Source organism: Macaca mulatta, chromosome 7 (genome assembly GCF_049350105.2).
Source record: "Macaca mulatta isolate MMU2019108-1 chromosome 7, T2T-MMU8v2.0, whole genome shotgun sequence".
Taxonomy (NCBI): domain Eukaryota; kingdom Metazoa; phylum Chordata; class Mammalia; order Primates; family Cercopithecidae; genus Macaca; species Macaca mulatta.
This window is the reverse complement of record NC_133412.1, coordinates 60,532,535-60,546,496: the sequence shown is the minus strand read 5'-3', so window position 1 is coordinate 60,546,496 and position 13,962 is coordinate 60,532,535. Positions and strand designations below refer to the sequence as shown.

Here is a 13,962-nt window from a genome sequence, read left to right as displayed (position 1 = left end):
CGCACCTGGGTGGCTTGCTGCCCACACAGCACTGTTAAAATGTTTTTTGTGTGACTTCCTGCATAGTATTTCAAGGTGGCCTAGCAGGAGAATGAATCAGGGATTGCTAGCTTTCCACCAACATAGCTTGGAAGTTCCTTTAACTCTTTCACAGAGATAGAGTCCCTCTGTACCTAGTTTTATGCTGTTCCCACCTTCCCATTTTTCTTGGAAATTTCCTACTTATCTTCGAAGATTCAGCTCCCCTGTCTATCCTCTCCATAAGGAAGACTTTCCTGAACTCGTAGGCTGAATGTCTTGCATTGTTCTCTGTTTCAATCTCTATTTTCACACCTGTTATGCCGAGTGTTAGATTATGGGGAAACACCATTATTCATCTCCAATCTTTATCCCATGACAAATTGCCTCCGGAAACTCTAGTAGATGTTTTATTAAGGGTGACCTTCGTCCGGAAAGGAGACCACCCCCATTAAATTACAGAGGAATTTGAATATCCAGCATTGGAATATAGGCCAGGATGACAGAATGCTGTAGTATTTCCTTATTTTTAATTCTGATTATACAATATTGTTTTGTATTTTAAAAGTAAGAACATCTAATGTATAGGTTAACCTAGACAAGATTTTATTAAAATGCTCTCTTTGAAAAAAATTAGGTACAGAAATGATTTCTTGAAAATCTATTCCTTTTATTGATTTTATTAATGTTGCATAGAAATATAAAGTTTCACACACCATACTTTTGCTAATAAATGTAAATAAGAACAAATTACTTTTGAACAATTAAAATAATGAAATATTGATGATTTTCAATAAAGTAGTTTTGGAATAATTCTGAAGCCATAAAAGACTAAAATTCACTTTATGCTAAAATAAATAATATTCTCCCATAATGCAATTATTTAATTTTTTTAAAAAAAGAAACCACCCAATAATAGTTTAATTCATTAGGAAATTTTTAGCATTTCTCAATGCAATAGAGTGTTTCTACTATACTTCCTGGCATCATTCCTTTCCTTAGCACTTATCTTCACACTGGAAGAGGTGAACCAGGTGATTATGCCCCCTGCAGGGACTGGTTCTGCCTCTGAACAGTGACTTGGCATGACAATTAGGTTCAAAATTACCTACATTTACCCTACAGATTTCTTCAGAGCTGTCAGTCTTCCTGAAACTTCCTAAAACTACCCTAGCAAATACTTTTTCCTTTCTGCAATACTTTTACTCAAACCACTGTATTTATCCCATTCCAAGCTTTCCATTCTCTGTTAACAATGTCTCAGGTGCTCATGAAGTTTTAAAGGACAAGACTCCTCTCAGAAGCACATACTACTCAGAAGCTCAAAGCAAATTAGGTTAGTTTACAATCCTTGCTACAGGCCAGAAAATGAGGATTGAGTAAGTGATTTTCCTCATTTGAAAAGGAGAAAACAAGTACAAAAAGAGATTGAGTGATTTTTTTTTAACAATCCTCTACACTTATACTTATACTTGTACTTTAAGGACTAAAATGTACCATATAGTCTGATGCTCAAAACAAACTCTTTTTGAGAACAGACATCATTTTACAAATAAAGATACTGAGGCTCAGAGATATGAGTCACTGTCTAAGGTAATAAAAATAGAAATCTAGGGAGGGCGGAGCAAGATGGCCGAATAGGAACAGCTCCAGTCTCCAACTCCCAGCGCGAGCGACACAGAAGACCGGTGATTTCTGCATTTTCAACTGAGGTACTGGGTTCATCTCACTGGGGAGTGCCGGACGATCGGTGCTGGTCAGCTGCTGCAGCCCGACCAGCGAGAGCTGAAGCAGGGCGAGGCATTGCCTCACCTGGGAAGCGCAAGGGGGAAGGGAATCCCTTTTCCTAGCCAGGGGAACTGAGACACACAACACCTGGAAAATCGGGTAACTCCCACCCCAATACTGCGCTTTAAGCAAACAGGCACACCAGGAGATCATATCCCACACCTGGCCGGGAGGGTCCCACACCCACGGAGCCTCCCTCATTGCTAGCACAGCAGTCTGTGATCTACCAGCAAGGCAGCAGCGAGGCTGGGGGAGGGGCGCCCGCCATTGCTGAGGCTTAAGTAGGTAAACAAAGCTGCTGGGAAGCTCGAACTGGGTGGAGCTCACAGCAGCTCAAGGAAATCTGCCTGTCTCTGTAGACTCCACCTCTGGGGACAGGGCAATAACAAACACAGCCGAAACCTCTGCAGACGCAAACGACTCTGTCTGACAGCTTTGAAGAGAGCAGTGGATCTCCCAACACGGAGGTTGAGATCTGAGAAGGGACAGACTCCCTGCTCAAGTGGGTCCCTGACCCCTGAGTAGCCTAACTGGGAGACATCCCCCACTAGGGGCAGTCTGACACCCCACACCTCACAGGGTGGAGTACACCCCTGAGAGGAAGCTTCCAAAGCAAGAATCAGACAGGTACACTCGCTGTTCAGAAATATTCTATCTTCTGCAGCCTCTGCTGCTGATACCCAGGCAAACAGGGTCTGGAGTGGACCTCAAGCAATCTCCAACAGACCTACAGCTGAGGGTCCTGACTGTTAGAAGGAAAACTATCAAACAGGAAGGACACCTACACCAAAATCCCATCAGTACATCACCATCATCAAGACCAGAGGCAGATAAAACCACAAAGATGGGGAAAAAGCAGGGCAGAAAAGCTGGAAATTCAAAAAATAAGAGCGCATCTCCCCCGGCAAAGGAGCGCAGCTCATCGCCAGCAACGGATCAAAGCTGGACGGAGAATGACTTTGACGAGATGAGAGAAGAAGGCTTCAGTCCATCTAATTTCTCAGAGCTAAAGAAGGAATTACGTACCCAGCGCAAAGAAACTAAAAATCTTGAAAAAAAAGTGGAAGAATTGATGGCTAGAGTAATTAATGCAGAGAAGGTCATAAACAAAATGAAAGAGATGAAAACCATGACACGAGAAATACGTGACAAATGCACAAGCTTCAGTAACCGACTCGATCAACTGGAAGAAAGAGTATCTGCGATTGAGGATCAAATGAATGAAATGAAGCGAGAAGAGAAACCAAAAGAAAAAAGAAGAAAAAGAAATGAACAAAGCCTGCAAGAAGTATGGGATTATGTAAAAAGACCAAATCTACGTCTGATTGGGGTGCCTGAAAGTGAGGGGGAAAATGGAACCAAGTTGGAAAACACTCTTCAGGATATCATCCAGGAGAACTTCCCCAATCTAGTAGGGCAGGCCAACATTCAAATCCAGGAAATACAGAGAACGCCACAAAGATACTCCTCGAGAAGAGCAACTCCAAGACACATAATTGCCAGATTCACCAAAGTTGAAATGAAGGAAAAAATGTTAAGGGCAGCCAGAGAGGAAGGTCGGGTTACCCACAAAGGGAAGCCCATCAGACTAACAGCAGATCTCTCGGCAGAAACTCTCCAAGCCAGAAGAGAGTGGGGGCCAATATTCAACATTCTTAAAGAAAAGAATTTTAAACCCAGAATTTCATATCCAGCCAAACTAAGTTTCCTAAGTGAAGGAGAAATAAAATCCTTTACAGATAAGCAAATGCTTAGAGATTTTGTCACCACTAGGCCTGCCTTACAAGAGACCCTGAAGGAAGCACTAAACATGGAAAGGAACAACCGGTACCAGCCATTGCAAAAACATGCCAAAATGTAAAGACCATCGAGGCTAGGAAGAAACTGCATCAACTAACGAGCAAAATAACCAGTTAATATCATAATGGCAGGATCAAGTTCACACATAACAATCTTAACCTTAAATGTAAATGGACTAAATGCTCCAATTAAAAGACACAGACTGGCAAACTGGATCAAGAGTCAACACCCATCAGTCTGCTGTATTCAGGAGACCCATCTCACACGCAGAGACACACATAGGCTCAAAATAAAGGGATGGAGGAAGATCTACCAAGCAAATGGAGAACAAAAAAAAGCGGGGGTTGCAATACTAGTCTCTGATAAAACAGACTTTAAACCATCAAAGATCAAAAGAGACAAAGAAGGCCATTACATAATGGTAAAGGGATCAATTCAACAGGAAGAGCTATCCTAAATATATATGCACCCAGTACAGGAGCACCCAGATTCATAAAGCAAGTCCTTAGAGACTTACAAAGAGACTTAGACTCCCATACAATAATAATGGGAGACTTCAACACTCCACTGTCAACATTAGACAGATCAACGAGACAGAAAGTTAACAAGGATATCCAGGAATTGAACTCATCTCTGCAGCAAGCAGACCTAATAGACATCTATAGAACTCTCCACCCCAAATCAACAGAATATACATTCTTCTCAGCACCACATCGTACTTACTCCAAAATCGACCACGTAATTGGAAGTAAAGCACTCCTCAGCAAATGTACAAGAACAGAAATTATAACAAACTGTCTCTCAGACCACAGTGCAATCAAACTAGAACTCAGGACTAAGAAACTCAATCAAAACCGCTCAACTACATGGAAACTGAACAACCTGCTCCTGAATGACTACTGGGTACATAACGAAATGAAGGCAGAAATAAAGATGTTCTTTGAAACCAATGAGAACAAAGATACAACATACCAGAATCTCTGGGACACATTTAAAGCAGTGTGTAGAGGAAAATTTATAGCACTAAATGCCCACAAGAGAAAGCAGGAAAGATCTAAAATTGACACTCTAACATCGCAATTAAAAGAACTAGAGAAGCAAGAGCAAACACATTCGAAAGCTAGCAGAAGGCATGAAATAACTAAGATCAGAGCAGAACTGAAGGAGATAGAGACACAAAAAACTCTCCAAAAAATCAATGAATCCAGGAGTTGGTTTTTTGAAAAGATCAACAAAATTGACAGACCACTAGCAAGACTAATAAAGAAGAAAAGAGAGAAGAATCAAATCAACGCAATTAAAAATGATAAAGGGGATATCACCACCGACCCCACAGAAATACAAACTACCATCAGAGAATACTATAAACACCTCTACGCAAATAAACTGGAAAATCTAGAAGAAATGGATAATTTCCTGGACACTTACACTCTTCCAAGACTAAACCAGGAAGAAGTTGAATCCCTGAATAGACCAATAGTAGGCTCTGAAATTGAGGCAATAATTAATAGCCTACCAACCAAAAGAAGTCCAGGACCAGATGGATTCACAGCTGAATTCTACCAGAGGTACAAGGAGGAGTTGGTACCATTCCTTCTGAAACTATTCCAATCAATAGAAAAAGAGGGAATCCTCCCTAACTCATTTTATGAGGCCAACATCATCCTGATACCAAAGCCTGGCAGAGACACAACAAAAAAAGAGAAGTTTAGACCAATATCCCTGATGAACATCGATGCAAAAATCCTCAATAAAATACTGGCAAACCGGATTCAGCAACACATCAAAAAGCTTATCCACCATGATCAAGTGGGCTTCATCCCTGGGATGCAAGGCTGGTTCAACATTCGCAAATCAATAAACATAATCCAGCATATAAACAGAACCAAAGACAAGAACCACATGATTATCTCAATAGATGCAGAAAAGGCCTTTGACAAAATTCAACAGCCCTTCATGCTAAAAACGCTCAATAAATTCGGTATTGATGGAACGTACCTCAAAATCATAAGAGCTATTTGTGACAAACCCACAGCCAATATCATACTGAATGGGCAAAAACTGGAAAAATTCCCTTTGAAAACTGGCACAAGACAGGGATGCCCTCTCTCACCACTCCTATTCAACATAGTGCTGGAAGTTCTGGCTAGGGCAATTAGGCAAGAGAAAGAAATCAAGGGTATTCAGTTAGGAAAAGAAGAAGTCAAACTGTCCCTGTTTGCAGATGACATGATTGTATATTTAGAAAACCCCATTGTCTCAGCCCAGAATCTCCTTAAGCTGATAAGCAACTTCAGCAAAGTCTCAGGATACAAAATTAATGTGCAAAAATCACAAGCATTCTTATACACCAGTAACAGACAAACAGAGAGCCAAATCAGGAATGAACTTCCATTCACAATTGCTTCAAAGAGAATCAAATACCTAGGAATCCAACTTACAAGGGATGTAAAGGACCTCTTCAAGGACAACTACAAACCACTGCTCAGTGAAATAAAAGAGGACACAAACAAATGGAAGAACATACCATGCTCATGGATAGGAAGAATCAATATCGTGAAAATGGCCATACTGCCCAAGGTAATTTATAGATTCAATGCCATCCCCATCAAGCTACCAATGAGTTTCTTCACAGAATTGGAAAAAACTGCTTTAAAGTTCACATGGAACCAAAAAAGAGCCCGCATCTCCAAGACAATCCTAAGTCAAAAGAAGAAAGTTGGAGGCATCACGCTACCTGATTTCAAACTATACTACAAGGCTACAGTAACCAAAACAGCATGGTACTGGTACCAAAACAGAGATATAGACCAATGGAACAGAACAGAGTCCTCAGAAATAATACCACACATCTACAGCCATCTGATCTTTGACAAACCTGAGAGAAACAAGAAATGGGGAAAGGATTCCCTATTTAATAAATGGTGCTGGGAAAATTGGCTAGCCATAAGTAGAAAGCTGAAACTGGATCCTTTCCTTACTCCTTATACGAAAATTAATTCAAGATGGATTAGAGACTTAAATGTTAGACCTAATACCATAAAAATCCTAGAGGAAAACCTAGGTAGTACCAATCAGGACATAGGCATGGGCAAAGACTTCATGTCTAAAACACCAAAAGCAACGGCAGCAAAAGCCAAAATTGACAAATGGGATCTCATTAAACTAAAGAGCTTCTCCACAGCAAAAGAAACTACCATCAGAGTGAACAGGCAACCTACAGAATGGGAGAAAATTTTTGCAATCTACTCATGTGACAAAGGGCTAATATCCAGAACCTACAAAGAACCCAAACAAATTTACAAGAAAAAAACAAACAACCCCATTAAAAGGGGGCAAAGGATATGAACAGACATTTCTCAAAAGAAGACATTCATACAGCCAACAGACACATGAAAAAATGCTCATCATCACTGGCCATCAGAGAAATGCAAATCAAAACCACAATGAGATACCATCTCACACCAGTTAGAATGGCGATCATTAAAAAGTCAGGAAACAACAGGTGCTGGAGAGGATGTGGAGAAATAGGAACACTTTTACACTGTTGGTGGGATTGTAAACTAGTTCAACCATTATGGAAAACAGTACGGCGATTCCTCAAGGATCTATAACTGGATGTACCATATGACCCAGCCATCCCATTACTGGGTATATACCCAAAGGATTATAAATTATGCTGCTATAAAGACACATGCACACGTATGTTTATTGCAGCACTATTCACAATAGCAAAGACTTGGAATCAACCCAAATGTCCATCAGTGACAGATTGGATTAAGAAAATGTGGCACATATACACCATGGAATACTATGCAGCCATAAAAAAGGATGAGTTTGTGTCCTTTGTAGGGACATAGATGCAGCTGGAAACCATCATTCTTAGCAAACTATCGCAAGAACAGAAAACCAAACACCGCATGTTCTCACTCATAGGTGGGAACTGAACAATGAGATCACTTGGACTCAGGAAGGGGAACATCACACACAGGGGCCTATCATGGGGAGGGGGGAGGGGGGAGGGATTGCATTGGGAGTTATACCTGATGTAAATGACGAGTTGATGGGTGCAGCACACCAACATGGTACAAGTATACATATGTAACAAACCTGCACGTTATGCACATGTACCCTACAACTTAAAGTATAATAATAATAAATAAATTAAAAGAAAAAGAAATCTATATTATTAGAACTTAAACTCAGGCTCATCCCTGTAATACCAGTGCTTTGGGAAGCCAAGGCGGGATTCAAGAGCAGCCTGGATAATATATTGAACAGCCTGGCCAATATAGCAAGAACCTGTCTCTACAAAGTATATTTTTTAAAAAATAGCCAGATGTGGTGGCACACCCTTGTAGTCCCAGCTACTTGGGAGGCTGAGGTAGGAGGATCACTTGAGCTCAGGAGGCTGAGGCTGCAGTAAGCAGTGATCACGTCACTGGACTCCAGCATGGGTGACAGTGAGACCTTGTCTCTAAAAATAATGATAATTAGTTAGAACTTGAACTCAAGTCCTTTGATTCCCAGCACACAGAGCCTTTCCTTGCCACACCACAGTGCCTCTTGCTAACCTGAACATGGTGAGGAGCAGTGCAGCAGTCTATACCACCAACCAAAACTTGACTCAGTAGATGCTATGTAGATGCACAAAGTCTGAGTAAAATGAATCCTATTATCTTGGAAGAGGAATCCATGTATCATTTTCAGTGTCGTTCTAGATAATCTTGATGTGCTTGATAAATGACAACTGGTATGTGAATAACCATACAATTGCCACAATTATAAACAGAATTACAAATGATAATAGACTGGGGACAAGCTACTAAGCAGTATGTTGAATATTAAAAGAGTTCACATGGGAATGTATATTATTGAACCTTCTGAAATGCATATTAAAGAACAATCTTGATTAAAATATCAATACAAAAGGGTTTTAAGATTCTGAGATTTTATAATACATTTTCCAATTTTCTTGTTTAAAAATATAAAAAATGATTTATTATATCATTTTTTTTCACTCCAAAAATTGAGTTTTCTCTTGGAAAAACAATTACTTGCTAGTAGCTTCCTTTTAAGCATATTTTCGTTATTAGAAGGCCTTCACTGCAGGAGAAATCTTGCGAAAGAATTTATGACCTTGGGAACTGGCATTTTCAAAAATATAACCTGGAGGAGACGAGTAACTCGCTGGACAAATTTCCTGTTTTTTCGGTGTTTACAGAGTAGATGGTCACATCATCAAATGGAACAGAACTCTTAAAAGCAATATTTAAAAGGTTTGCAACTCTGTTGGAATCAATTTGTGTGGCACATAGTGAGATCTGAAAGTGCTCAAACCATCAAATTTTCCAGATGGGTTGGGAATCTGCTCCTGCTTCTTAATAAGTCCTTGACGACAATTTTCCCATGCTGGAAAAACTTCCTTCATGGTGCTTTTTCCTTGGAAAGGAAAATTATTACTTCTTCTATGAGAAACTGGCCTGATGGGAACTACACGATTGGCCTGATATGGAACATAGTTAAGATGGCTTGTGATGTTTAATAGCATGCTACCTGTAGGAGTACTCTGGTACTTTCTTGACCTCAGGTGGTGGGATTTCCCATGGTTGAAAACATTCATGGAATTCAGTGCTTCCTTCAAACCGATCATTCTGGGTCACTCTGGTGTGTACAGGTCTGCAAATTTTTGCAGTTTCACCAATAAGACCCTGAAAGTCATACCGGTGAGTTGTGAGATCCTCAAAGCATTGGTCAGTTGGTTTGCAAACTTCTTTTGGCCTTTCAAACTTGAGTTCAAGCTGATGAGGTATATAATCAAGGCGATGACTTGTAATGCCATTAAAAGGGGCTGTAGAACGTCTGACCACAGAGGAGGTTTTAAAGATTTGCCTAGGCTTTATCTCCTGAGGAACAAAGTCATCCTGAAATGTAGTTTAATTTCCAAATTTCACAGTAGGGGGGTGGAAAGTTTGTTCTGGCTTATAAAGTTCACTTTTATGAAGGTCATAAGCTCTATAATCATCTTGAAAATTAAAACAAAGTAAAAACATTTTTAAATGCTGAAGAAAACAACCATCTTCTAAAAATCATAACTGATTTCTCTCATTGCCAAACATCTTTCCATTTCCTTTAGAAATCTAAACAATAGTATCAGAATACAGTTTCTCTGATTCCTTTCAGATTTGTTCTTTTTCTTCATTTCCACCTTCCTCTACCCATCTCCTCACTTTAATAGATATAACTTTCCACTTTCAGATTCATCTGATTACATAACAAAGGAAAAGCATATCTGAGCCTGATTGTGGATAGTTCTTGAAAGCCAAAAGGACTGTGTTGTAGGTGAGGACAGAGTTTAGGAGATTAAGGTTGTATTCCTAGGAAGTGGTTGGGATTTTAAGTACAACTCACAAAATGCTAAAGTATGTCTAAAATCCAGGGCTTGAAATAAAATCAAGTGCCCTCATGTGTGGACAAAAGTAATACAGACATTACTCCTTGCTTTGGAGAGACTCATCAAAGGAGAGAAAATTTTAATTCTGGTATACTCTAGGAAGCTACAGAAAGAAGTCCTTAAGCAAAGATACAGGGTAACTTGTGCTATCCCAGAAAGATCTCTGGCTTCAACTTTCCCTCATGAAATAGACTTTAAGGCATTCCCAAAAGATAGAGGGCCATCTAGAGGCCAGAGGCCTTAACTGAATGCCTTCAAAGGTGTTTGAAATTGTAGAATTTGAAGTGACCATCAGAGCAAAGATCTGGGGTTTGGAAGTTAAATAACCTTAAGCCTACTTCCTGCAGTTTACCTAGACTGTGGAGCATTTTCGTTCACTCTGGTGTCTACAGAGTGATGACTTGTAATACCATTACAAGTTGGTAATGGTACACTTCACTAAAACTGAAATGTTTATATTTCAACTAAGGATTATTTGTGTTTTCTATTTCTAGATGAGGACGATAATAAGCTAGGAAATACCATAAAAGTGACCTCACCTCAAAATATGTATTTCTAAATACCAAAAATTAATTTATAAAAGATAGAAATTTATTATACAAGATAACATACTAAATTCAGAACTAAAGTCTAAGCAGTATTTACAGGAAAGGTCAAACCTTGAAAACTTATTATGTGGATATCTTCTTCAAAGAGATAAAATGTTTATCCATTTCTGCCAAAATGGCCAACTTTTGGACTAAATGATCAAGTTACTGATGTTTCGATGAGAGAGGGCACCTGACTCAAGAATAGGTGACCTTCAGGCCAGCAGAGACCTTGAAGACAAACTGACAGAAAAGATAAGCTAGATCAAGCATTCTTATTCCTGTAAACCTAAAATTGAAAATAATGAGTGAGATAGAAATGGGAGAATTGAAAAGGATGCCAGGAGGTAGTGCTGAAGAGCCATGGAAAGCTGAAGTTACATTCAAAACAGACCTGTAAAGAAATAGAAATGATAACTAGGCAGAGGCGGCCAGTTAGCAAAGTGGCAATCAGAGCAGATGAGTGAAGGGAAGTGAAGGTGCTGTGAGAGAAATCATGTAGCTCACTGTGGAGATGAAGGGAAAAGCTCTTCCTTGAAGCTCCCTGGCACCTGAGAGGTTTTCATTTTCAGTTCACCTGAAGCTTTACCGGAGTCTTTTTTTCTTGAGGTACCATGAGGGAATCTCTCTTCTTTGCAAACTAAAGTATAAAAGTATAACACCATTTTTCACTAGCTAAAAGAAATCACAGATGTTATTAAAGATCTACAGTTCCACACAATCATATAGGGAGAATTCTTGCTACCACACAAGAGAAAAAAGATTTTCATTGTAAGAGAATAAACAGAAGACAATATTTTCCCTCACCAAACCAGCTTTGGTTTTCAAAATGGAAGCAAGAATTTGGACACTGAGAGATGGATGTAATAGCGTACAATAGTACGAATGTCAGTTCAAGCTAATTGCAGAAAATTGATTTTCTCCCCATAAATATGCCTATGCTCATATACCTGGAATACTTATTATCTGTTCTGGAATATTTATTGACAACATTCTAGCAATACCTTTAAAACAGCATAATCTTTATCATGTGTTTTTAGTGTTTCATGATACTTAAAGAAAAAACAAACATTTAGTAATTTGCTGTTTAATTTCCAAATATTTGGGGATTTTTCTACATTTTTTTCTATTATTGATGTCTAATTTAATTCTGTTATGATCAAAAACACACATTGCATGATTTCAATTCTTTTATATTTGTTAAGGTTTGTTTTATGACTCCAAATATAGTTTATCTGGATGAAGCTTTCATGTGCACTTGAAAAGAATGTGTATTCTGTTATTGTTGGCAGAAGTGTCAATTTGGACAAATTGTTGATAGTGTTGTTCAGGTCTTTATATTCTTACTTATTACCTGTCTATGTTCTACAGATTACTTAAAGAGAGTGTTGAAGTGTCCAACTACAAATGCATATTTTTACATTTCTTATGTTAGTAATATAAGTTTTTGCTGCTTTGTATATTTGAAGCTCAGAATCTTGTGTTTGGGAAGTAGAAGGTGGGTGTGTGGTGGTTTCTCTGTTGTCCCAGTCCATCTTCAGTGTTAGGCAGGCCCTGTGCCCCTGGGTCTCAGAAGCAGGGCTCTCTCAGTGTACCTGCCCCTTCACTAAATGTAGTAGGTCTCTAATTGTTGGTCCCAAGACCGTTTCCTGTTCTTTCTTCATTTTCAAGGTTCAGTTTTATTTTGCTCCTTGTTGTTGTTTTTCTATATCTTTCATCAAGTTGCAATACATCTTCACCTATTCATTGTGGCTGTCACAGTGATGCCTCTCCTGCAGTGGATTTTTAATATTATTATTATTATACTTTAAGTTCTAGGGTACATGTGCATAACGTGCAGGTTTGTTACATATGTACACCCGTGCCATGTTGGTGTGCTGCACCCATCAACTCGTCATTTACATCAGGTATAACTCCCAATGCAATCCCTCCCCCCACCCCTCTCCCCGTGACAGGCCCCGGTGTGTGATGTTCCCCTTCCTAAGTCCAAGTGATCTCATTGTTCAGTTCCCACCTATGAGTGAGAACATGCGGTGTTTGGTTTTCCGTTCTTGCGATAGTTTGCTGAGAATGATGGTTTCCAGCTGCATCTATGTCCCTACAAAGGACACAAACTCATCCTTTTTTATGGCTGCATAGTATTCCATGGTGTATATGTGCCACATTTTCTTAATCCAGTCTGTCACTGATGGACATTTGGGTTGATTCCAAGTCTTTGCTATTGCGAATAGTGCCACAATAAACATACGTGTGCATGTGTCTTTATAGCAGCATGATTTATCATCCTTTGGGTATATACCCAGTAATGGGATGGCTGGGTCATATGGTACTTCTAGTTCTAGATCCTTGAGGAATCGCCATACTGTTTTCCATAATGGTTGAACTAGTTTACAATCCCACCAACAGTGTAAAAGTGTTCCTATTTCTCCACATCCTCTCCAGCACCTGTTTCCTGACTTTTTAATGATTGCCATTCTAACTGGTGTGAGATGGTATCTCATTGTAGTTTTGATTTGCATTTCTCTGATGGCCAGTGATGATGAGCATTTTTTCATGTGTCTGTTGGCTGTATGAATGTCTTCTTTTGAGAAATGTCTATTCATATCTTTTGCCCACTTTTTGATGGGGTTGTTTGTTTTTTTCTTGTAAATTTGTTTGGGTTCTTTGTAGGTTCTGGATATTAGCCCTTTGTCAGATGAGTAGATTGCAAAAATTTTCTCCCATTCTGTAGGTTGCCTGTTCACTCTGATGGTAGATTCTTTTGCTGTGCAGAAGCTCTTTAGTTTAATGAGATCCCATTTGTCAATTTTGGCTTTTGTTGCCGTTGCTTTTGGTGTTTTAGACATGAAGTCCTTGCCCATGCCTATGTCCTGAATGGTATTACCTAGGTTTTCTTCTAGGGTTTTTATGGTATTAGGTCTAACATTTAAGTCTCTAGTCCATCTTGAATTAATTTTCATATAAGGAGTAAGGAAAGGATCCAGTTTCAGCTTTCTACTTATGGCTAGCCAATTTTCCCAGCACCATTTATTAAATAGGGAATCCTTTCCCCATTTCTTGTTTTTCTCAGGTTTGTCAAAGATCAGATGGCTGTAGATGTGTGGTATTATTTCTGAGGACTCTGTTCTGTTCCATTGGTCTATATCTCTGCTTTGGTACCAGTACCATGCTGTTTTGGTTACTGTAGCCTTGTAGTATAGTTTGAAATCAGGGAGCGTGATGCCTCCAGCTTTGTTCTTTTGACTTAGGATTGTCTTGGAGATGCGGGCTCTTTTTTGTTCCATATGAACTTTAAAGCAGTTTTTTCCAATTCTG

At 39.3% G+C, this 13,962-nt stretch overlaps 1 protein-coding gene across 1 annotated transcript in view; it reads right to left on the bottom strand.

Moving 5' to 3' along the window:
* Positions 1-8,587: 8,587 nt before the first annotated feature.
* The window catches only part of LOC106999258 (stabilizer of axonemal microtubules 2), a 29,397-nt gene continuing 24,022 nt past the window's right edge, over positions 8,588-13,962 (bottom strand). Inside the window, 4 exon segments of the mRNA XM_077938740.1 lie at positions 8,588-8,825; positions 8,827-8,893; positions 8,896-9,170; positions 9,172-9,631. Of these exon segments, the coding sequence (XP_077794866.1) occupies positions 8,699-8,825; positions 8,827-8,893; positions 8,896-9,170; positions 9,172-9,631 (929 nt within the window). The 3' untranslated portion in view covers positions 8,588-8,698.